At 46.1% G+C, this 25,477-nt stretch overlaps 1 protein-coding gene across 1 annotated transcript in view; it reads left to right on the top strand.

Moving 5' to 3' along the window:
- Nucleotides 1-10,048: 10,048 nt before the first annotated feature.
- LOC144672754 (aryl hydrocarbon receptor-like) overlaps nucleotides 10,049-25,477 on the top strand; it is a 107,154-nt gene continuing 91,725 nt past the window's right edge. Inside the window, exon 1 of the mRNA XM_078534719.1 lies at nucleotides 10,049-10,202. Coding sequence (XP_078390845.1) covers nucleotides 10,066-10,202 — 137 coding nt within the window. The 5' untranslated portion in view covers nucleotides 10,049-10,065. The remainder of the gene's footprint in view (nucleotides 10,203-25,477) is intronic.

Genomic DNA, 25,477 nt, shown 5'->3' with positions numbered 1-25,477 from the left:
GTTATGGGCAGTTGCGATTGGCTGCACTGCATTAGGACTTGTTTGTGGGGGGGAAGGGGGGAAAGAGAAAATTACAGGAGCATCCTGCTCCTGGACATTGTACAGAGGTGCCACAGCTGGCGCCTGTGCCCTCAGAGTGCCACATAATGTCATGCTTTTTTCAAAATCTGGCTGACATTGCTGTTGGCTGGTCCTGTCGATTTGGGCCTGTATCGTGAGTATAGACACTGAATTAATGTCTACTGAATTTTTAAGGAAAGTCTGTCATGTGCAGCAACAATTACTGTTAGTAACCTGAAGTGACTTCATTACAGTTTAGTGTATGGTACTGTACAGTGTTAAATTAAACCTGTGCATCAGTTGCAAGGTGTGCATTATCGGAGATTCTGTGTTAGACTGAATTCATTAGTGCGTAGCATTTTTCAATTTATAAATGCGAACCAATCAGTATGACTGTATCAAACTGGGCAGTAGAAATCCTCCTTTTCGCTGGCACATAAATCTGTGTCTCAAAGTTATGGTCTTCATGCTTTTGTACAGTACTATATAAGTCAACCATGTTCTTTCGTCTTACCTTTAGCTCTGTCCAGGCAGTGCACCATTCCCTGGCATAGCCAGTGGTTAAACCCTCAGGCCTGTGCCAACCTAGTTTTGGACTGGGCTGTCCTGTTTTGGAGGGGTTGCCTGGACATTGCTAAAACATAAACTGGATGCCATAGATCTATGTTTCTATATTGGTGCAAAAAGACATTTTGTCAAAGCTTTTCATCTTGCACTCATCAGGACAATCACAAGGATATCAACATCAGGGGAAGCAACAACTTTATACTGTATGAGAAGAGAGTGCTGATTGGCTGACCAGTGGAGTCCACTTGCCAATGGAATCAGAGTCCACTTGCCAACTAATCAGCACTCTCATACAGTATAAAGTTGTTGCTTCCCTTGAAATTGGTATTCTTGTGATTGTCCTGATGAGTGCAAGATGAAAAGCTTTGACAAAGTGTCTTTTTGCAGCAATACTCAAGTTCTGTACTACCAAACGACTATCTATGTTTGTTTTAGAACCAGCAGCCATTTTTGTTTCATTGACTTTTGCCACCCGCTAAGGCATTCTTTATTGTTTTCAGTGAAACACAGCGGTGCTCTGGCTGCCAGGGCCATTTTTTTAAATGAAAGATTTAAAAAAGTTGGTGAGAGGGTGCCTCCATGCTGAAGCACTCTCTCTGTTGCTTAACCTACCATCACAGCCTGCTGCTGCTCTCAAGCTGGGAGGCCTCCGACTGGCCCTCTGGCTTTGAGAGGGCCTACCCACTGCCCTCCATGTCTCCATGGCAATTAAGGGTGCATCTCTGTGAAAGTCCCAAAGAGCGATGGTTGCCCCCAGCGATGGGTTCGACGAGAACAGAGGGGTAGGGAGGCGGCTTTCCAGATGTTGCATAATTAGTTCAAGGTCTTCTGACTCCTGGTGCGAATTTGCATGTTCACACAGATCCAGTTAACAGAGGAAGTGCGATGTTGTTTAGTGTTACCAGCCCATCAACCCTGCAGGGAGATGTTTGAATAATGCTTCTGGGTTGGCTGGGCGGGGAGAGGGAGACGGGAGAACAGAGGAGCAGGCAATGTTCAGCTGAAGCTGTCAAAACTGCTCTCTCAGTATGGAATCACACAGAGGGGCAGAAGGAGGCCATTTGGCCCATCGTGTCTGCACTGGCTCTCTGAATGAGCAATTCACCTCATGCCATTCTCCTCCCTGCACACCGATTCAAAGAATACCTTAGGACTCTCTAACCAAATTCCAAACTCGCCATAAAAACTCCATCCTTTTTCTCAATTCTAAAAGCAGAAAGTACTGGAAGTGCTCAGCATTCGCCCGTATGCTACAGTTTTGGTTCCTTCACAGATAATGCACACTTTGCGGCTAATTGCTATTTTGCATTGCCTTAAATCAGAAGCCCTCCCCTCATTCCAGTCAAAGCTCTTTTGTAATCTTCAGGCCCGGCTTGTATTCCAAAAAAAAATCAATCTGCCGGGAGAAAGAAACAAGCCTTTGTAGCCAAACTTCTTAACAGGAGACGAACAGCAATGTCTGCTGGTCGGGGCAGGGGCTTGATAAACTAGAGTGGCTTTGATCGGGCGGGTAGGGGGAGAGGGATCTGGCCTTTATGGTGGAGCTTGCGATTGATCATTGCGCTAGGTTCAAATCCCCAAAGGCCAACCGTTTCGAAGAATTGAATGCAGGAGTCATGCTGCACTTGCTTTTATTTTCTCAGAGTTGGGGCCTGTCATATTTCGCATCATTCAACACTGTTTCGTTCTGCCCCGCCCCCCCCCTCAAGAATTCTGGTGGGGACCTCGAGAAAGATTTTTATTGTCATTGCCGAAGTCAAATATATCCTGCTCCAGTTTCTCCCACTTTGCCTCTCTCACTGCTCTCTCTGCATCCTGCCACATTCATCAACAAATCATTAAAAAACACTTTGTTCGCAAAATCTTTTCAGTTTCAAAGCGATTTTCTCGCATCGAGTTAACTCTCCGAATAGTTACTCATGGCTATCTTTGCTGTATATGTCACTGCCTTGGAACAAATAGGTACAGATCCTAACCAATTAATTGTGACCAGCATTTCAGATTAACTGGTAAACTTACCTTATACAGGCATCTTAATGGTTAAAGGTGCATCACCTTCTATCACTTTTAGCATTTACAGGCAGAATCACTGCCAGAGGGGAGTCTTGCCATAATGGAGTGCGGCTAGAGAATGGATGTTACAGCCCCATCTCTAATTCACACTCCCTTTATGCAAAGGCCCCTACCAACAGTGTATAATCCAGGAGTCCATGGCGGGAGGCTCTTGATGGATCTGTTTTGTGGGAATTGTGAGGGCTCCTGGAGTTGTAATTTTCCCCTTCTCCCATGTCTTGTAGAAGTATCTTGGTGTAATTATGGATTCATTGCCTCAGTTATCCCTTTGACCCTGGGTGACTGCAGTAGCCAATGGGAATAGATGCTTCAAGGATGCCAAATTAGGCAAAAGAAGCATAGGTGCAGGGTCAGCACCCATTGTGCAAGACGCCAGCAAGACCGAAGGGAGTTGAGGGGAAGGTGAGGGAAATCAGGAAGTAGTGCTTAGTTGAAGCCATGCTTGGATTATTAAAGTCTGTAGATTGTAAGAAGGGTTGATTGAGAGAGGTAAGGAGTTCTGTAGCGTTGAGGTCCTGGGCAAAAGTGAGTTGGAGTAGGACATGATGTGATGAATCTTGATCTCCAGATAGTGAAGAGAAAGAAAGGTGGTTGAATTAGAAGCTAGCCCTCTGAAAGGTAAACTATGTAACTTACGGCCACAAGCCTAAAAAGAGAGACCATACTCCTGATGTCACAAACTGATTTACAATGGTAAATCACTGATCACAAATTCTTCCCCTCATGTCTTATCTAAAGGAATAAATCTCCCTTGGATTAACAACCTTTACCTCCAACTCCGGGTATAAATTGCGCCACACTTTATAAACCATCAGAGATGCCTCATAATAACGTTGCATGCAATGGGTTTGATGCTAAACTCTGTAAGACAGTAGCTTGCCCTCTGGTTATGTATTGCCTTTGTTAATATAGAAAAGCATTGCTACTGCAGGTCACATTGGTGACGTAAGGTGTTTAAAAAAACCTAACATAAAATTAGAAGTTCTGTTCTGGTCTCTGTTATTGCATATCCTTGATAAAGTCTGTCACAGTTAGTTAACAGGAAATGTCTGTAACTGTTGCACCCTATATTTTTGTGCCTTACTTCACTTGCTTCTAATGCTCCCTGTACTTTTTTTTGTACACTCTGCATCCAATGTGTTTAAATAGAGCTATTCTTTCCCTAATTATTGGTGTTCATTATGCTTTATTGTGTCTAGTGATTGACCAGTTTCTATTTTTTAATCTGATTTCTTCTTCAGAACCTTGCACTGTGTATCCATGGCAACTTGAGTTAGGAGGGGTGAAATGGTCAGTTCTATGGGCAGCTGCAATAGACACACCCATTCATCATTGCTGCTCCTTGATCTTAGACTTAATACCACCAGACCCACTCACTTTTTTAATGGCCTGGCCTTCTTAAAATGGTCCTGGCGTATTATGGTGCTGTGTCTCCTGAATCACAGTTCTGGTGTGCTTCGCATTGGTGATCACGCTGTGAGGGGCTATCTTGTAGCACACTTGGTGATTGATTCACGAGACAAAATTGGTAAGAGGCGAGGGAGGGAGGTGAATGAAATCTCAGCACATTTTATCAAAGCGTCCGTGTACCTCTAGACATAAACGGTCACTGGTCGGCCCATTAGCTGGAATGCCTTCTCCGATCTCTCCTCACCTCCCGCAGTGAGGGACCTGCACTACATTTCCAAAACCAAGGCAGCAGGGGGTTAGATAATGGCGCACGATTGTGTATTTGCACTGGTCGGTCACTAGTCATGACCATTCACCTGAACATTTTGACGTCTAGCGATGATGTACCCACATCTAAGTACAGCTATTGAATAGTAATATAGCTCAGATAATCAAAGTGTTCTTTTTTAAGAAAAAAATATATGTGGTTGTATATAAATCTATATTTGAGTGTGGTTGCTTTGTATGTTTTGTTAACAAGTCTCTTCTTTATTGAATGTTTGTCAAACCGTTTACTTATTTAATGTCCAATTCTCGGAAATAATTAAAAATTGGAAATGTTCAGTACCTCAGAATATTTATTGTGTCATTCAGTGTGTTTTTTTTTTCATCTTTCTGGTTTTTATCCCTCCTCTCCTGAATACACTGATTCTTGCTGGGGGTGCTGCACCATGAGTGTCAGCTGCCCTTGGTTACTTCAACATCTGGAGATCCTTCCAATGACAGTCAAGCCACTAATAAATCCAATCGGGAACACAGGAGAAACATCTTCGCCCAGAGAATGGTGAGAATGGGGAACTCACTACCACAGGGAGTGGTTGAGGTGAATTTTAGAGACGTGTTCAACATAGGAACAGGAGGAGGCCATTCAGTCCCTCAGACCTGTTCCACCATTCGATGAGATCGTGGCTGATCTGTGAACTAACTCCACATAACTGCCTTTGCCCCGTATTCCTTAATACTGGTTAGCAAAAATCTATCAAACTCAGTTTTCAATTTAATAATTGATCTAGGATCGATTGCCGTTTTCAGAAGAGAGTTCCAAACTTCCCCCGCCCTTTGTATGTGGAAGTGTTTCCTAATTTCACTCCTGAAAGGTCTGGCTCGAATCTTTAGGCAATACCCCGAGTCCTAGACTCCCCAAGCAGCAGAAAGAGTTTCTATCATTCCACCCTATCAGTTCCCCTTCATATCTTGAAAACTTTGACCAAATCATTCCTTAACCTTCTAAATTCCAGGGAATACAACCCTGTTTTTTGGTAATACATATAGAGAAAGTGCTGGAAAAACTCAGCAGGTCTGACAGCATCTGTGGAGAGAGAAACAGAGTTAACATTTCGAGTCCGTATGATTCTTCTTCAGATGAGAATAACCTGACCGCTGTGGCAAATCTTAGAACCATAAAAAAGTTACGGCACAGGAAGAGGCCATTCAGCCCATCGTGCCTGCGCCAGGCAGAAAAAGAAAAAATAAAAAGAAACTAGCCGCCCATTCTAATCCCACCTTCCAGCATCTGGTCTGTAGCCCTGCAGGTTACAGCACTTCAGGTGCAGATCCAGGTACCTTTTAAATGAGTTGGGGGTTTCTGCCTCCACCACCAAACCAGACAGCTAATTCCAAACCCACCACCCTCTGGGTGAAAAGGTTTTTCCTCATGTCCCCTCTAATCCTTCTACCAATCACCTTCAATCTGTGCCCCCTGGTAATAGACCCCTCCGCTTGGGGAAACAGGACATCCCTGTCTACTCTCTCTCGAGGCCCCTCATAATCTTGTACACCTCAATCGGGTCACCCCCTCACCCCTCTTGCTCATCCCTTCCAGATGATGCTGTCTGTGTTCACCCTGCCACATACTAGGATGTCCTCTAGAGGGCAAAGTTCTCTTTTAGTCCCCAGTACTGAAGGCCCAGGATACAGGAAACCACCAGAGAGTTGGAATGTTTTCACCAGATCAATAAGGGATCCTGCTGTGTCCGGAAGTAAATGTCCTCTGTTGAGTCTGGTCATGATTGACAACATCCAGAACATGTCAAAAAGTGAAACGTGTACAAAATTCCCCTCTGCAATGCCGATGGTAGGAAGATCAAGATGTTGCAATTCAGGGTACAGGAACTCAATTAACCCCTTATCCCTTTTCCCAACCTCTGAAATGATTTGAAGTGGTATTCCTTTATGGTGACAGTGGTTATATTTTATTCGGTATAGGTAAATAAGTGAGACTTGACACATAGATATATAAAACTAGGAGCAGGAGTAGGCTACTCGGCCCCTCGAGCCTGCTCCGCCATTCAATAAGATCATGGCTGATCTGATTTTAACCTCACATTCCTGCCTGCCCCCGATAACCTTTCACCCCCTTGCTTATCAAAAATCTATCTCCCTCTGCCATAAAAATATTCAGAGACTCTGCCACAATAATGTTTGAACAGTAATATTAAAGCACAGCAGTATTACCATTAGACTATGAGCAGAAGCCTATTCTGCGCATAATTACCCCCTGATTACACCAGTCAGTACACCTATGGCCCCCTTTGCCAGCCCCATTCTCCTTTAAGGCACCTCTTCTCTCCGGGGGTGGGTCCCAAACCTCCTCTGGCCAATCACCTCTCTCCTCCTTCTGACCTGCACCACCCCCACCCCCTCTCTGGGAATCATTTCTTATAATCTCCTTTTACGGAAAAGCCTATAGAGACTGATTTATCCCAATCATTGCCCAGCCATCATTTGAACGGACCAATTACAGAAGCTGCCCAGTGTTTTTGTTTATTCTTTCATGGGATGTGGGCGTCGCTGGCAAGGCCAGTATGTGCAGCCCATCCCTAATTTGAACTGAGTGGCTTGCTCGGCCATTTCGGAGGGCAGTTAAGAGTCAACCGCATTACTGTGGGTCTGGAGTCGCATGTAGGCCAGACCAGGTAAGGATGGCAGATTTCCTTCCCTAAAGGACATTAGTGAAATAGATGGGTTTTCATGACATACGACGATAGTTGTCATGGTCACCATTAGTGAGGCTAGTTTTTTTTATATTCCAGATTTATCTATCTCAATCTCATCAACCTCAAACCAAGGCTCCCAAGACTGTGGTTTCCCCACACATCGACACCTTTCAGCTTGGGGACATTCCAGCGATAGTGTTTGCCCAATGGTGGCCTCAGTGTTAAATTATTTTATCGAACTCTAACTTCCTGTGCTTCTGAGACATGGTTTATTTCCCACGGAGCCAGTCATCTGTTTTCACACTTAGCGAGATTTCTGCTGATGTCTGCCCTTTTAAACCTTTTGGATCAATAAAATATTTGGTCAGTGTAGGCCCAAACCACAATTTCCCATCCTGTCACCCGTCAACCATTCTTACCCAGAGCTTAATCACAACAGGAATTTAAACAGGATAGGTGTAACAATAAAATTAAAAATGAATGCTTTAGTGTTTGTTAATTAGCAAGAAAACTCAATTTTGGTGCGTGCTAGGATTCTTACAATGGGTACTGTTAAATTTTATTTTTACAATGGATATTCCACTCTGGCATCACTGAGGGCTCCCATAAGAGGTCCTTGCATCTACTACCAACTGGAGTGTGTTACTCAGGGAGACCAAGTTACTGTGGCAACATGCACTTTTTACATGCATGTTGTAGTCTGGAGCTTTGGACAGTGATGGTAGAGGCTCCAATCTCTCCATCACATGGCTGACCAGGAATCTCACCCACTCCCACTACCTGCCATTGGCATGTGTATTGAAAGGGTTTTCATGTTGATAATCAACCTGTTTGGCCACATTATGGATGCGCCTTCCTCAGCCATTGAATCCAGGATTGAGAAGCAGGATTTGAACCCAGAGCTTCTGGCTCGGAGGTAGGGACAATACCCACTGCACCATAAGGCCTCCTATGCCAAACAGTTAGGTAAGATATAATGACATTGTAGGATTGAACAGGGAGCCTTTGTCACTGCAAACATTGTTCCACCTCCTGTCCATGTTGGTGGTCTAAATGAAATGGATCTCCACCTTGCAACGTTATATGGTAGAGTGTGTCATGTGTAAGTTTTGATGCAGGTGCAGAAGAAAGTATAGAACAAGAGACAGGCCATTTGTCTCATTGAGTAACTCCTTCCAACAGACTGTGTATAATTTGGTTACACTGCCATGGAATTTCCCTCGTCTATTTCATCCCAGGTCAGGTGCAATTAACCACAGTTGGAGCTTCCAAAAATCTCTCTGCCTCTTTCCCCCCCCCAACCAAAGATAAATTTAAGGATATTAATTTCACTTTGCAATGTACCCTCACCAGTTATGTTCCACAGATTGCACTTGCATGTTTTGTTAACAGGACAGGAATCAGAGTGTCATCTAGAGCCCCCAATGGCAGAATGTATTGTGTTCGAGACTGCGAAGGTTAACAGCCTTCTGTCTTTGCTCACCTTGGTACGGTCCTGCAAGGCCTGCGATGTCGATTTTGACTTTGGAGAAAATGGGTATCTGAATGATCTTTACAAGAAATCTTTCAAGTGATTCCTTTGTGAATGCTAACAGCCTTCATGATCACTAGCCTACCATGGGTGCCAGAAATACCTGTCCCACAGCAAATGCTGAGGCTTGACAAGTCCGTACAGGTCTCTCATTATTGACTGACACAGGGCTTGCATATGGCGTGAATCATTCACTACACAGTTGATGGGTGAGATCTGAGATAGGATGAGAACCCAATTTGTGCACATTTTTATTCAAAGTGACTGAGGACACCATTCTTCCCCATTTTGTATTATTGCAGATAGATCATCGGTGTGTGCAGTCATATAATCATTGCTTGAAAATGGATTTAGCGGTGCAAAAATGTTAATTAATGGCATATTTTGTGTTACTTCCCATCTACTGTAGTCTTGGTGATCTGTGGTATCTAACTCGCTGACCCCTGGTGGTCTGGGTTATCCACATGTCTGAGTTCCCTGGCAATTGGGAGGAAGTCAGTTGACAACTTTGTCACTGAGGGTGAAACTACCTGTGTTCGTGTCGCTCACTTTTGGGGCTTTTTTGAAAAATTGGTCGTTCAGCTTATCAATCCAACCCTTTGACCTGACTCTCCCGATCCACTGTCATCCTTTGTCTGTATCTGGACTCTGTCGTGGGCAGAGTACCCATTGCAGAGTGTGGCCAGTTTGATGTGGTATACAGGGTGGGTTGTAACTGGCAAGCAGTCACAATGACCAAAGAACTAAATTGCATCACAAAATAACGAGCCTAGCCTTCTCACAGAACGTTGGCAACTCTGCACCTTTAAGCAGCAATGGTCTCATCCTTTGTCACTTTTCTGGTATGTTTCTTCCTTGCTGTCCACTGACACCAATGTAGATAAAAGCAAAATACTGTGGATGCTGGATTAACATCTTTGTCAATCCCTCCTTTGTCCCCACCTATCGCTGGCCTTTTGTCCAGCTTCACCTGCCCCTTAAACAGTATAAATTTCACCACATTTCCACTTCTCTTCAGCTCTGAAGGACACGAAACGTCAACTCTGTTTCTCTCTCCACAGACGCTGCCAGACCTGCTGAGTATTTCCAGCATTTTCTGTTTTTGTTTTCAATGTGGAGTCTATTCAGCCCAGATCTGCAGTGAATTAACCTACTCAGCGTGGTTTTAAAAAAAAAACATGCCTATCTTATTATGCATCGATCACGCTAGTTGGTACTGGAATTGTTATTTTAAATGCTCGTGGAATAATAGTGTGGCTTTCAATTTGACGGGTAACTATTGGAGTTGAATGGTGTAATGGTAAAGTAGTAGAAATGGGTCATCAGGACTGATTCATGTTGTGCATGTGGAGTAGGCAGAGAAACTACAAGCCCCAGAGTTCCCGGGGTGTCAGTTTCCGAGATTTCGTCAGTTTCACCGCTTCCTCCAACTCCAAGTTCGCTCGGAGAATGTTAAGTCAAACACTCGGGCTAAACGGGGCTTCGCAGGCACCCTCTCCACACCCTGGCCTGTGCAACATGATCGCCAGCACCAGGAACATTTTCTTGGGCAGAAAGAGGAAAAGGGTCGCCCAGAACACCGAGAGGTGAGTGTGTTCCTCTAACCCCCCCCTCCTCCCTCTCCTCCTCTCTCTCCCTCTGCAGTTTCCATACTCTGGCGTAGCGCTGTATTATTGTGGACAATTCTTGAGGTTGTTGCTACTTACACCCCCTCCAAAAATAAAAAAAAATTAAGCCACGCGTCAGTTGGGAGTCGCCGAGTGGAGAGATTTCCCTGAGTTTATAGCCTGGAATTGTCAGTTGAGGATTTTCAACGATTTTTTTGTTTTGGGGTGGGGAGCTTTGGCGATAAGTGGAGCGGAAAGTCTCGCCTCATTTTTCACGAGGGGTTCCTTGAATCTACAGGTGTCTTGTGGAGTTTGAGCTGTTGAGTAGGTGCCCGGACAGTTCTCGGAGATTGTTTTCGCAGTAACTTGGCTGAGAGTGTTTGGAATTACTTGGCAGGCAGCCAGACTCAAATGGGTTCCACGGGAGTTCTTACTCGCAGCCTCTTCACTTAAGCACACAATATTGTAAATAAATATTTCCATTCGTTTTAGCTGTTGTGGAGAATTGATTTCCCCTCCCCCTCTGTTTATTTCTGTCCTCTCTGCTGAACTCTTGTTATTGCACTCCCTCCACCACTGACGCACAGTGTGTACCATCTACAACTCTTTCGAGTACAATCACAGTTCTTGGTTTCCAGGAATGGGACATGAACCCACAACCCTCTGATTCAAAGGCGAGGGTGCTATGGACTGAGCCACAGCTGACACCTGTGTACCATCTACAAGATGCACTCACCAAGCCTCCTTCAACAGCACCTTGGAGGTGTCAGCTGTGGCTCAGTTCATAGCACCCTCGCCTTTGAATCAGAGGGTTGTGGGTTCATGTCCCATTCCTGGAAACCAAGAACTGTGAATGTACTCGAAAGAGTTGCAATCTGTGACTGTTGATAACTCGAAAGAGTTGCAATCTGTGACTGTTGATAACTCGAAAGAGTTTCAACAGCACCTTCCAAACCCATGACCACTACCACCTAGAAGGACAAGGGCAGCAGACACATGGGAACCCCACCACCTGGAAGTTCCCCTCCAAGTCACTCACCATCCTGACTTGGAAATATATCGCCGTTCCTTCACTGTCGCTGGGTCAAAATCCTGGAACTCCCTCCCTAACAGCACTGTGGGTGTACCTACACCACATGGACTGCAGCGGTTCAAGAAGGCAGCTCACCACCACCTTCTCAAGGGGCAATTAGGGATGGGCAACAAATGCTGGCCCAGCCAGCAAAGTTCCCATCCTGTGAAAGAATATTCTAAAGAAAGCTTGGAAATAACTAATATTTGGTAAGCTTCCTTCACCGCTCACTACCGAAAAATGTGGCTGAGCTGGAAAAGGGACACAGTGTTACTTGAATGATTAGGAAACGAGAATAAAACATATGGGAATGAATTCACCAAACTGGTACTGCCCATCCCCCATTGGCGAGGAAAAGACGTGGGGCGGATATGATTCAAATTAGCAGGATGTAAAGGATTGCTGAAAAAGAGACACATTGAAGTTTTTTGTCTTGCAATCACCAGGACACTTCACAAGAATACCAATATAAGGGGGTGAAACAACAATTTATACTGTATGTGAAGAGAATGCTGATTGATTGATTGGCAAGCGGCATTTCCATGGAGAATGCACCACTGATGGTGACTGACAGTTAACTGCCGAGCATTGTTTGAAATTTAAACCAGGCAGCTTAACCCTGATTGGTCAGGGCATTGCTCTGAGGATGTAAAGGATCAGTCAGGGGTATTTGATTCAGTGCGAGACTGGAGAACAAGGGGATAGGAGGAAAAGCTGTGGAAAACAGAGCAAACCGGAAGGGCTATAACAGAGCGTTGCTTCACCAAGGGCTTTATCATTTTGACATAGGAGGCTGTAGGGCCCAAGTGACATGGATAAGTTCCAGGTGAACTTGGACATGTATCATCAAAGTGAAACATGTTATTGGTCGCAAGTGCAAGGGAAAGACCAATGAGATGAACCACCCATTAAAAATCTGCAGTGAGTGCAGAAATAGGCCATCCCCTGTATTCTTGGGATTTTCAGTACTCCAGCGGGTGCTGGTATGAAATGTGAGCCAGGCATTGATCTCTGCCACAAGACCCTCAATATCTTCAGGACAGTTAAGCACTGGGAGCAATGTTTATTTTTTTAAAGGAAGAGTCACCCTTGGCCCCTCTTGAAGCAACATTTTGGAGATGTTCGTTTGTCTAAGTGCTTGGAAATGTTCTTCTTGCCATCTATGCAATGCTGGCCGTCAGGATCATCATTAACATGATAAAGTGACTCACTGGGGTTGATACAGCAAAGCTATTTCTTCTGGTGGGGGAGACCAGTATGAGGAGAGTACAAACTTAATCTGGCAGCATTCCATCACAGAGTAGTGGAAACCTATGTTCTTTTGCTGAAATGACTTTCAAGACTGAGATTGATAGATTTAAGAGTGAAGGGATTTGGGTAAATGAAGTTGAGGTACAAATCAACCATGATCTAATAGAATGGGCGAGTAAACCCGAGGGGCTGAATGGCCTTCTCATGTTTCTATATGACAGTACAGTCACAGTGGCCGTGATTTTCTGCTTCTGCAAGTGCTAACTTGGAGTATTGCAGGTTGGAAAATCCGAGTAGAAATTTCCAGCCAGTGTCTGCATGAGGGTGAACATATGTGATGCATTTTCGATTTTAAGAGGATGGATGGAGGCATTTAAAAAAAAAAATTAGTCATTGAATCAAATTGTTGCACAAGCAGTGGCTGGTGATGTAATTGTAACCAGCCACGTGCTTATCATCAAACTGGGCAAATGCTTTGCCAGTCAGCAGTGCCACTTGAATTTTATGTATATTGCGGAGGTAGTTTGGCACTCCTTGAGGAGTGGGTGGAAGTTGGCCTCTGGGCGTGAATCGCTTCCCCTGCAGTGGGGGTGAATGGTCACTAGGTGGGAATGGTGCATCAGAGGATCGGCAACCTGTCCAAACTCGTCCTGATTTTCATCCCCATTAAATGTTGGGTAGAAAGCCAATGCACCCCCATTTGTTTTGCAGCCTGTTTGGCAATGAAAGTTCGCCCTCCAGCTGGGAGCATCAAGCCTGTCCAAGTCAGCTGTAGTACAGGTTATGTGTGGAGCCAAGTTGCTTCTGCAATGTTTTATTGCCATGTCTTTATTTCAATCTCGGACAAACAGCCCTTACTGCACAGTGTAATATTTGTGTGACACTGATGGTCCTCCCAGGTGGACATGAATATCCTGTGGTACCTTTTTTGAAAAGCCCTGGTGTCTTGGCCAACATTTGTCCCACAACCAACACCATGACCAACAGATTAGCTGGTCATTATATCATTGCTGTTTGCAGGACCGTGCTATGCACAATGTTGGCAGCACCCTTGAGTCAGAAGGTTGTGGGTTCAAGTCCCACCCTAGGATGTGAGCATAAAGCTCGTGGCTGACGATCCAGTGCAGTACTGAGGGAGTGCTGCACTGTCAGAGATGCCATTTTTCAGGTGAGATGTTAAACCAAGCCTGCCCTCTCAGGTGAATGTAAAAGATCCCAGGGCACTATTTTGAAGACGAGCAGGGGAGTTCTCTCTGGTCTCCTGGCCAATATTTATCCCTCAATCAACACCACAAAAACAGATGATCTGGTCATTTAACACATTGCTGTTTGTGGGAGCTTGCTGTGCACAAATTGGCTGCCACGTTTCCTACATTGCAACAGTGACTACACTGAAAAAGATACTTCATTGGCTGTAAACAATGGGACACCTTGAGGTTGTGAAAGATGTTATGTAAATGCAAGTCTTTTTTTAAATTTTCCACACATTTCCCTATTTTACAGCAGTAACTATGCTTCAAAGGATGGTGTTGGCTGTGAAGCATTTGGTACATCCTGAAGATGTGAACAGCTCTATGGAAATGCATTCTTTATTTTCTTAATGTAACAATGAAGGATTTGCATTTCTACAATGCAGGACCTCAATGTCACAAGCGCCTTACAGCCAATTGGGTGTTTTTTTAATTAACTTATTCATTCATGGGATGTGGGCATCACTGGTTGGGCCAGCATTTATTGCCCTTGAGAAGCTGGTGTTGAGCTGCCTTCTTGAACCGCTGCAGTCCATGCGGTGTAGGTAAACCCACAGTGCTGTTAGGAAAGGGAGTTCCAGGATTTTGACCCAGTGACAGTGAAGGAACGGTGATATATTTCCAAGTCAGGATGGTGAGTGGCTTGGAGGGGAACTTCCAGGTGGTGGTGTTCCCATGTATCTGCTGCCCTTGTCCTTCTAGATGGTAGTGGTTGTGGGTTTGGAAGGTGCTGTTGAAGGAGGCTTGGTGAGTTGCTGCAGTGCATCTTGTAGATGGTACACACTGCTGCTACTGTGCGTTGGTGGTGGAGGGAGTGAATGTTTGTGGATGGGGTGCCAATCAAGCGGGCTGCTTTGTCCTGAATGGTGTCAAGCTTCTTGAGTGTTGTGGGAGCTGCACTCATCCAGGCAAGTGGAGAGTATTCCATCACACTCCTGACATGTGCCTTGTAGATGGTGGACAGGCTTTGGAGAGTCAGGAGGTGAGTTACTCACTGCAGGATTCCTAGCCTCTGACCTGCTCTTGTAGCCACAGTATTTATATGGCTAGTCTAGTTCAGTTTCTGGTCAATGGTAACCCCCAGGATGTTGATAGTGGGGGATTCAGAGATGGTAATGCCATTGAATATCATGGGGTGATGGTTAGATTCTCTCTTGTTGGAGATGGTCATTGCCTATCACTTGTATGGAGCGAATGTTACTTGCCACTTGTCAGCCCAAGCCTGGATATTGTCCAGGTCTTGCTGCATTTGGACATGGACTGCTTCAGTATCTGAAGAGTCATGAATGGTGCTGAACATTGTGCAATCATCAGCGAACATCCCCACTTCTGACCTTATGATGGGAGGAAGGTCATTGATGAAGCAGCTGAAGATGTTTGGGCCTAGGACACTACCCTGAGGAACTCCTGCAGAGATATCCTGGAGCTGAGATGATTGACCTCCAACAACCACAACCATCTTCCTTTGTGCTAGGTATGACTCCAACCAGTGGAGAGTTTTTCCCCTGATTCCCATTGACTCCAGTTTTGCTAGGGCTCCTTGATGCCACACTCAGTCAAATGCTGCCTTGATGTCAAAGGCAGTCACTCTCACCTCACCTCGGGAGCTCAGCTCTTTTGTCCATGTTTGAACCAAGGCTGTAATGAGGTCAGGAGCTGAGTGGCCCTGGCGGAAACCAAACTGAGCATCAGTGAGCAGGTTATTGCTAAGCAAGTGCTGCTTGATAGCACTGTTGAAGACACCTTCCATTACTTTACTGATGATTGAGAGTAGACTGATGGGGCAGTAATTGGCCGGGTTGGATTTGTCCTGCTTTTTGTGTACAGGACATACCTGGGCAATTTTCCACATGGCCGGGTAGATGCCAGTGTTGTAGCTGTACTGGAACAGCTTGGCTAGGGGTGCGGCAAGTTCTGGAGCAAAAGCCTTCAGTAATATTGCCAAAATATTGTCAGGGCCCATAGCCTTTGCAGTATCCAGTGCCTTCAGCTGTTTCTTGATATCACATGGAGTGAATCGAATTGGCTGAAGACTGGCATCTGTGATGCTGGGGACCTCCGGAGGAGGCTGAGATGGATCATCCACTCGGCACTTCTGGCTGAAGATTGTAGCAAATGCTTCAGCCTTATCTTTTGCACTGATGTGCTGGGCTCCTCCATCATTGAGGATGGGGATATTTGTGGAGCCTCCTCCTCCAGTGAGTTGTTTAATTGTCAACCCACCATTCACGACAGGGTGTGGCAGGACTGCAGAGCTTAGATCTGATCTGTTGGTTGTGGAATCGCTTAGCTCTGTCTATCACTTGCTGCTTGGCATGTAAGTAGTCCAGTGTTATAGCTTCACCAGGTTGACACCTCATTTTTAGGTATGCCTGGTGCTGCTCCTGGCATGCCCTCCTGCACTCTTCATTGAACCAGGCTTGATGGTAATGGTAGAGTGGGGGATATACTGGGCCATGAGGTTACAGCTTGTGTTCGAGTACAATTCTGCTGCTGCTGATGGCCCACAGTGCCTCTTGGATGTCCAGTCTTGAGTTGCTAGATCTGTTCGAAATCTATCCCATTTAGCATGGTGGTAGTGCCACACAACACGATGGACGGTATCCTCAATGTGAAGGCGGGACTTTGTCTCCACAAGGACTATGCAGTGGTCACTCCTCCCGATACTGTCATGGACAGATGCATCTGCGACAGGCAGGTTGGTGGGGATGAGGTCAAGTATGTTTTTCCCTCTTGTTGGTTCCCTCACCACCTGCCGCAGACCCAGTCTAGCAGCTATGTCCTTTAGGACTCGCCAGCTCGGTCAGTAGTGGTGCTACTGAGCCACTCTTGGTGGTGGACATTGAAGTCCCCCACCCAGAGTACATTCTGTGCCCTTGCCACCCTCAGTGCTTCCTCCAAGTGGTGTTCAACATGGAGGAGCACTGATTCATCAACTGAGGGAGGGCGGTACGTGGTAATCAGCAGGAGGTTTCCTTGCCCATGTTTGACCTGATGCCATGAGACTTCATGGGGTCCAGAGTCAATGTTGAGGACTCCCAGGGCAACTCCCCCCTGACTGTATACCACTGTGCCACCACCTCTACTGGGCCTGTCCTGCCAGTGGGACAGGACATACCCAGGGATGGTGATGGTGGTGTCTGGGTCATTATCTGTAAGGTATGATTCCGTGAGGATGACTATGTCAGGCTGTTGCTTGACTAGTCTGTGAGACAGCTCTCCCACTTTTGGCAATAGCCCCCAGATGTCAGTGAGGAGGACTTTGCAGGGTTGACAGGACTGAGTTTGCCAATGTTGTTTCCAGTGCCTCAGTCAATGCCAGGTGGCCCATCCACCTGGTTTCATTTCCTTTAGACTTTGTCACGGTTTGATACAACAGAGTGGCTCACTTGGTCATTTAAGAGTCACTATTACTGAGGTGAGCTTTTTAATTCCAGATTTATTAATTGAATTTAATTTCCACTAGCAGCCATGGTGGGATTTGTGTCCCCAGAGCAATAGCCTCTGGATGACTAGTCCAGTGATATTACCACTGTGCCACCACCTGCCTGCTTTTGAACATACTCATCGTTGCAAGAAATGAGGCAGCCAACTTGCACTGCGGGCCTTAGCCTTTCACCTCGATTGCTCGTAACAAAATAAACTCTCAAAAATCTGCAGTGAGGTTCAGGAGGGAAACTGTACCCCTGTGTGACCTTCAGGGGACAAGGAGTGACTGGTGGAAAACGAAACAGCGAGCAGGCTGAATTTTGTGTGTTGAATCCCTGGTGCCATTAATATCAGGTTGCCAAGGTGAAAGGACACTGGGGAGAGGCTTCCCATTAAACTATAAGAAGGAGGAAACTCTCAGTAGTCTGAGAGTTAAATAAGCCCGGAGCTGTGAGAGGGGTGAGCAGATTGATGGTAATCTGTTGTCCACCAGTTATAAGTATTACCTCCTCTACTACTGTAGTAGTACACTGTAGTAGAGGAGGTAATACTTATAGCACAGATTTCAGTTCACTTTTGCCATTAGACAATGGGTTTTTGATGAATATAGTGAGAGTTCTTGTGGCTTTTGTTCTACTGCAGTTCGAAGGGTTTCTTCCTCCAGTCACCGACACAAAAGGTAAAAACAAAAAACTGCGGATGCTGGAAATCCAAAACAAAAACAGAAATACCTGGAAAAACTCAGCAGGTCTGGCAGCATCGGCGGAGAGGAGCACAGTTGACGTTTCGAGTCCTCATGACACTTCAACAGAACTAAGTAAAAATAGGAAAGGGGTGAAATGTAAACTGGTTTAAGGAGGGAGGGGTTGTTGGGACAAGCAAGCAGTGATAGGAGGAGATAACCAAAAGATGTCACAGACAAAAGAACAAAGAGGTGTTGAAGGTGGTGATATTATCTAAAAGAATGTGCTAATTAAGAGTGGAGAGCAGGACAAGCAAGGTAGCTCTAGTGGGGGTGGGGTGAAATAAACCATGGGTGGAATACATTTAAAAATCATGGAAATAGGTGGGAAAAGAAAAATCTATATAAATTATTGGAAAAAACAAAAAGGAGGGGGAAGAAATGGAAAGGGGGTGGGGATGGAGGAGGGAGTTCAAGATCTAAAATTGTTGGACTCAATATTCAGTCCGGAAGGCTGTAAAGTGCCTAGTCAGAAGATGAGGTGCTGTTCCTCCAGTTTGCGTTGTCCAATGTGTCCAACCTGATAGTCTCCCAACCTTGGACGGCCCGCTTCTACCCCCTACCCAAAATCCACAAACAGGACTGTCCCGGCAGACCAATCGTGTCAGCCTGTTCCTGCCCCACGGAACTCATTTCTCGCTATCTTGACTCCCTTCTCTCTCCCCTTGTCCAGTTCCTTCCCACCTACATCCGTGATTCCTCTGACACCTTACGTCACATCAACAATTTCCAGTTCCCTGGCCCCAACCGCCTACTCTTCACCATGGACGTCCAATCCCTCTACACCTCCATCCCCCACCGGGATGGTCTGAGGGCTCTCCACTTTTTCCTTGAACAGAGGCCCGAACAATCCCCATCCACCACTACTCTCCTCCGTCTGGCTGAACTTGTTCTCACACTGAACAATTTCTCCTTTAACTCCTCTCACTTCCTCCAAATAAAAGGTGTGGCTATGGGTACCCGCATGGGCCCCAGCTATGCCTGTCTCTTTATGGGGTATGTGGAACATTCCTTGTTCCAGTCCTACTCCGGCCCCCTCCCACAACTCTTCCTCCGGTACATCGATGATTACTTCGGTGCTGCTTCGTGCTCTCGTCGGGACCTGGAAAAATTTATTAATTTTGCTTCCAATCTCCACCCCTCCATCATTTTCACATGGTCCATCTCTGACACTTCCCTTCCCTTCCTTGACCTCTCTGTCTCAATTTCTGGTGATAGACTGTCCACCAATATCCATTACAAGCCTACCGACTCCCACAGCTACCTCGACTACAGCTCCTCACACCCCGCTTCCTGTAAGGAGTCCATCCCATTCTCTTAGTTCCTTCGCCTCCATCGCATCTGTTCTGATGATGCTACCTTCAAAAACAGTTCCTCTGACATGTCCTCCTTCTTCCTTAACCGAGGTTTTCCATCCACGGTCGTTGACAGGGCCCTCAACCGTGTCCGGCCCATCTCCCACGCATCCGCCCTCACGCATTCTCCTCCCTCCCAGAAACATGATAGGGCCCCCCCTTGTCCTCACTTATCACCCCACCAGCCTCCGCATTCAAAGGATCATCCTCCGCCATTTCCGCCAACTCCAGCATGATGCCACCACCAAACACATCTTCCCTTCACCCCCCCGGCGGCATTCCGTAGGGATCGTTCCCTCCGGGACACCCTGGTCCACTCCTCCATCACCCCCTACTCCTCAACCCCCTCCTACGGCACCTCCCCATGCAAACGCAGAATATGCAACACCTGCCCCTTCACTTCCCCTCTCCTCACCGTCCAAGGGCCCAAACACTCCTTTCAAGTGAAGCAGCATTTCACTTGCATTTCCCCCAACTTAGTCTACTGCATTCGTTGCTCCCAATGCGGTTTCCTCTACACTGGAGAGACCAAACGCAGACTGGGTGACCGCTTTGCAGAACACCTTCGGTCTGTCCGCAAGCATTACCCAAACCTCCCTGTCGCTTGCCATTTTAACACTCCACCCTGCTCTCTTGCCCACATGTCTGTCCTTGGCCTGCTGCATTGTTCCAGTGAAGCTCAACGCAAACTGGAGGAACAGCACCTCATCTTCCGACTAGGCACTTTACAGCCTTCCGGACTGAATATTGAGTTCAACAATTTTAGATCTTGAACTCCCTCCCCCATCCCCACCCCCTTTCCGTTTCTTCCCCCTCCTTTTTGTTTTTTCCAATAATTTATATAGATTTTTCTTTTCCCACCTATTTCCATTATTTTTAAATATATTCCACCCATCGTTTACTTCACCCCACCCCCACTAGAGCTACCTTGCTTGTCCTGCTCTCCACTCTTAATTAGCACATTCTTTTAGATAATATCACCACCTTCAACACCTCTTTGTTCTTTTGTCTGTGACATCTTTTGGTTATCTCCTCCTATCACTGCTTGCTCGTCCCAACAACCCCCCCACCCTTCTCCCCCATCCACCCCCCCTTGAACCACCTTATATTTCACCTCTTTCCTATTTTTACTTAGTTCTGTTGAAGGGTCATGAGGACTCGAAACGTCAACTGTGCTCCTCTCCACCGATGCTGCCAGACCTGCTGAGTTTTTCCAGGTATTTCTGTTTTTGCTTTGCCCTACATAAAAGGATTAGGAGGCTTTAACAGAGCCCTTCTTTTTGAATATGTGCGCTTAAAATAAAAGCAAACAAAGCATTTCTCGAGGGATAGAATTGAAAAGCAGAGAAGTTAAACCTTATAGAACCTTGGCTAGACCACACTTGGAGCACTATGCACTGTTCCAGCCCCCATATTACTAAAAGGAGATTGAGGCACTGGGGAAGATGCAAACAGCGATTCACGAGGGTGATAACAGAACGGAGAGGTTATACCTACCAGGAACGCCTGAGCAGCTCGGAGTTCTTTTCACCAGAGCAGAGAAAAGGGTGACCTGATGAATCCTTTCAGACTTGTAAAGATCTCTGATGAGGTAGATGTAGCGAAGATATTTCCATGTGCGGGTGAGTCCAGTAGGGGCCATGAGTATAAGATCGTCACAGATAAATTCATTAAGGAAGTTGTGAGAAACTTCTTTACCCAGAGAATGTGGAACTCGCTCCCACAGGGAGTGGTTGAGGTGAATAGTTCAGATGCATTTAAGGGGAAGCTGGATAAACACATCCGGGGGAAAGGAATAGAAGGATATGTTGATGGGGTTAGATTTAGAAAGATGGGAGGAGGCCCATGTGGAGCATTGGCCAGTTAGGCTGAATGGCATGTTTCTGTGCTGTAAATACTAGATAACATACTTAACTAGCTAACATGATTCTTTGAAACACAGTGGTCAGATTTGAGGATGTACCAGAAAGCTTGACCAACCCCATGAAATGCCCAAATGTCTGAATTCAGTACCTCCACCCCCACCCCTTAAGCACAATCTGCCAACACTCCACAATTTGCTTTTTTTAATATTAAGCAGCCTTTTTCCAACCCAAAAATAATAATTGCTGGTTTGACTGAGTTCAGTTTCTGTCCAAGGTAACACTTTTTCAGCTGCAGAGCTCCAATACAAGAATGTACAACACAATCGGTAAATGGCCACACATTGTGTACAGAGTCACGCTCTCGACTCTCCCCAGCAATTACAATGGATGTGGTTGTCAGCTATTGAGTTAAGGCTGCTGGATTCATAGGAGCAGTTTACAATTGGCTGTTGCACACAATCGCTGGTGCATGCAGTGGCTTCCCATTCGCAATGTCTATATCTCTCAGTCGTTATTGGGAGGAAATTTTGCATCCGGTCGCGATGAATAAAGGGCCAAAGCTAAGCTGGCCAATGGCTAGAACAAACTCGTGGTCAGTGACATCCAGTGTTGAAAGGGGCAGTTCATGTTTTTCTTGGTGGCGAAACTTTGGTTCTGGTGGCACTGGTGGGACCAAGTATGCATTCGCCACGAATATTATTTGGTGGTAGGGTTGCCAACTGTGATTAAATGTATTCCTGGAGGTTTCATCACATGACTTACCCCCACACTCCAGCCATTTGTTGGCCAACACATCCATCCTTGTGACTCACTGCCTTCCTACACCAATTGGAAAGCAAAAAGACTCATTACCCAATTGGATGATGCTTGACTGTCAGCCAAACAGCACTTTTCCCCCCGATTTTCAATATTTTCATATCTGGCAAAGAAAAATGTTCAAAGAAAATGACAAAAAAAATTATTTTAATATCCCGATGATTTTTCTGCAGTGTTGCACACAGCAGTGTCCTGGAGATTGATCTTCAGTTCCTGGAGACTCCAGGCCAATCCTGGAGGGTTGGCAGCCCTGTTTACTAGGATAACTATGGCTGAGGAGTTTTATTCAGCCCATCTTTGATTGTCCATCTGGAAAGATCCTTGGAGTTCCCCTCATTCCCGTTTCTTGAATAATTCTGGGGCTTTCACCTTCATAACTATATCCAGGAGTCCAGTCATAATGTTGGACACTTTGTTTAAAGAATTTCCTGATGTCAGGCCTGAATTTGTCCCTTGTGTGAATCTGTGTGCCTGCACCAAACTAAGAAGGTAAAATGTTACTCCAGATTCAGCTTTTTTATTTCCTTAATTATCTCCTATAGGACAAAGGTTGCTCCGATCAATTAGCTTTTGCATCAATTAAGCATTTTAGCGTTGCAAATTGCTCAGTGCCTATGTGGGAACTGCCATAGGAAATGTTTCCAAACGGCATAAAGTAAGCATTTCATCGAATGGAACCCTTTGTGTTGGCATTTTCCAGCTGGTAGGTTGTTGGCATGTTTGTACGCTGTCCCACAGTGAATGGGCACCGGGAAGGGTGGTCATATGCCAGGTGTCACCATTCTGCCTCCCCTTTTACATATCGAGACTTTTATTCTCTCGTTCTGGTATTCTCCCTTCCTCTCCTGAAGGTGTGAAATCGGTGAGTTTTAGTTGGCTCCATTCAAGTGACCATTGTTCCTGTTTGTCTGAACAATGAGAGTTGGAAGGTTTTGTCATTGTGGAAGGCATTGCTGGATATTTCAACAACAGCACTTTGCTCCTGTATAGCGCCTTTAAGGTAGTAAAATATTAGCACTTCACAGGAGCACTATTTGACAACAAGCCACATAAGGAGAATATTAGGGATGGGTGACTAGAAGCTCGGTCAAAGAGGTGGGTTTTAAGGAGGAGAGAGAGAGAGGCGGAGAGGTGTGGGGAGGGAATTCCAGAGCTTAGGGCCCAGGCAGCTGAAGGCACGGCTGCCAATGGTGGAGTGAAGGAAATCTGGGATGCACAAGAGACCAGCGTTGGAGGAATGCAGAGGCCTTGGAGGTTGGATGAGGTTACAGAGATAGGGAGGGGCGAGGCCAGTGAGGGATTTGAAAACAAGGATGAGGATTTTAGTATCGAGGCAGAGCTGGACTGGGAGTCAGTGTGGGTTAGGGGGAGGAGCGGTGATATGTGAGCAGGACTTGATGGGAGTTTGGATGCGGGGAGCAGAATGGAAGCAATGTATGTTAAGAGCCTCGCCTGCTGGATGCTGTCACGGGTACCACTGCCACATTGTAACCCTTCCCCCAAATCCATGCAGCGAGCTGTGGAACAAAAACAGCCCTTCCTCTCCATCTCCGAGCAGTGTTGCCACTGTAATCCCCCCCTCCCCCCATCCTCAAAAGTCCTTGCAGTAAAGACCAAGCCAGTCCTCCTCTCCTCTCGACAGATCTGTTATTGTTGCTGGAAGCAACCATCGAATGATCAATGAATAAATGCCACTGTCCCCTATAGGGGGAGACGGTGGCGTAGTGGTAATGTCACTGGACCAGTAATCCAGAGTTTTCCGGACTCGAAACGTTAACTCTGTTTCTCTTTCCACAGATGCTGCCAGACCTACTTGAGTTTTGCCAGCAGTTTTTGTTTTTATTTCAGTAATCTAGAGGTCCGGGCTAATTCCCTGGGGACATGGTTTCAAATCCCACCGTGGCAATTAATAAAATCTGAAATTGAAAACTAGTCTCAGTAATGGTGACCATGAAACTATCACCGATTGTTGTAAAAAAAGATCCATCGGGTTCACTAATGTCCTTTAGGGAAGGAAATCTGCCATCCTTACCTGGTCTGGCTGACATGTGACTCCAGACCCACAGCAATGTGGTTGACTCTTAACTGCCCTCTGAAATGGCCAAACAAGCCACTCAGTTCAAGGGCAATTAGGGATGGGCAACAAATGCTGGTCTTGCCAGTGATGCCCACATCCCATGAAAGAACAAAAACCAAACCTTGGAACTTGGTTCTTTGGATTTGAAGCCTAGCGCGCTCTAAGGGCTGAATCACATCTGGCTTTCACTTTCCAAGGTGTTTGCTCGGTGAGCAAGGCAGCATTTGACCGTGTGTGGCATCAAGGAGCCCGAGCAAAACTGGAGTCAATGGGAATCAGGGAAACCTCTCCACTGGTTGGAGCCATACCTAGCACAAAGGAAGATGATTCTGGTTGTTGGAGGTCAATCATCTCAGCTCCAGGATATCACTGCAGGAGTTCCTCAGGGTAGTGTCCTCAGCCCAACCATCCTCAGCTGCTTCATCAATGACCTTCCTTCCATCATAAGGTCAGAAGTGGAGATGTTCGCTGATGATTGCACAATGTTCAGCACCATTTCCGACTCCTCAGATACTGACGCAGTCCATGTCCAAATGCAGCAAGACCTGGACAATATCCAGGCTTGGGCTGACAAGTGGCAAGTAACATTCATGCCACACAATTGTCAGGCAATGACCATCTCCAACAAGAGAGAATCTAACCATCTCCCCATGACGTTCCATGGCATTACCATCGCTGAATCCCCCACTATCAACATCCTGGGGGCAACCATTGACCAGAAACTGAACTGGACTAGTCATATAAATACTGTGGCTACAAGAGCAGGTCAGAGGCTGGGGATTCTGCAGAGAATATCTCACCTCCTGACTCTCCAAAGCCTGTCCACCATCTACAAGGCACAAGTCAGGAGTGTGATGGAATACTCCCCACTTGCCTGGATGAGTGCAGCTCCAACAACACTCAAGAAGCTTGACACCGTCCAGGACAAAGCAGCCGCTTGATTAGCACCCCATCCACAAACATTCACTCCCTCCACAACTGACGCACAGTAGCAGCAGTGTGTACCATCTACAAGATATACTGCAGCAACTCACCAAGCCTCCTTAGACAGCACCTTCCAAACCCATGACCTCTATCATCTAGAAGGACAAGGGCAGCAGATAGATGGGAACACCACCACCTGGAAGTTCCCCTCCAAGTCACTCACCGTCCTGACTTGGAAATATATTGCCGTTCCTTCACTGTCGCTGGGTCAAAGTCCTGGAACTCCCTCCCTAACAGCACTGTGGGTGTACCTACACCACATGGACTGCAGCGGTTCAAGAAGGCAGCTCACCACCCCCTTCTCAAGGGCAATTAGGGATGGGCAATAAATGCTGGCCCAGCCAGTGAAGCCCACATCCCATGAAAGAATTTTTAAACAAGTGACCCGGGAGTTTTGCCTGTTACTGAGCAAA

The sequence above is a fragment of the Cetorhinus maximus genome, chromosome X, assembly GCF_964194155.1.
Source record: "Cetorhinus maximus chromosome X, sCetMax3.hap1.1, whole genome shotgun sequence".
Classification (NCBI taxonomy): domain Eukaryota; kingdom Metazoa; phylum Chordata; class Chondrichthyes; order Lamniformes; family Cetorhinidae; genus Cetorhinus; species Cetorhinus maximus.
This window is presented reverse-complemented; position numbering and strand designations above follow the sequence as displayed.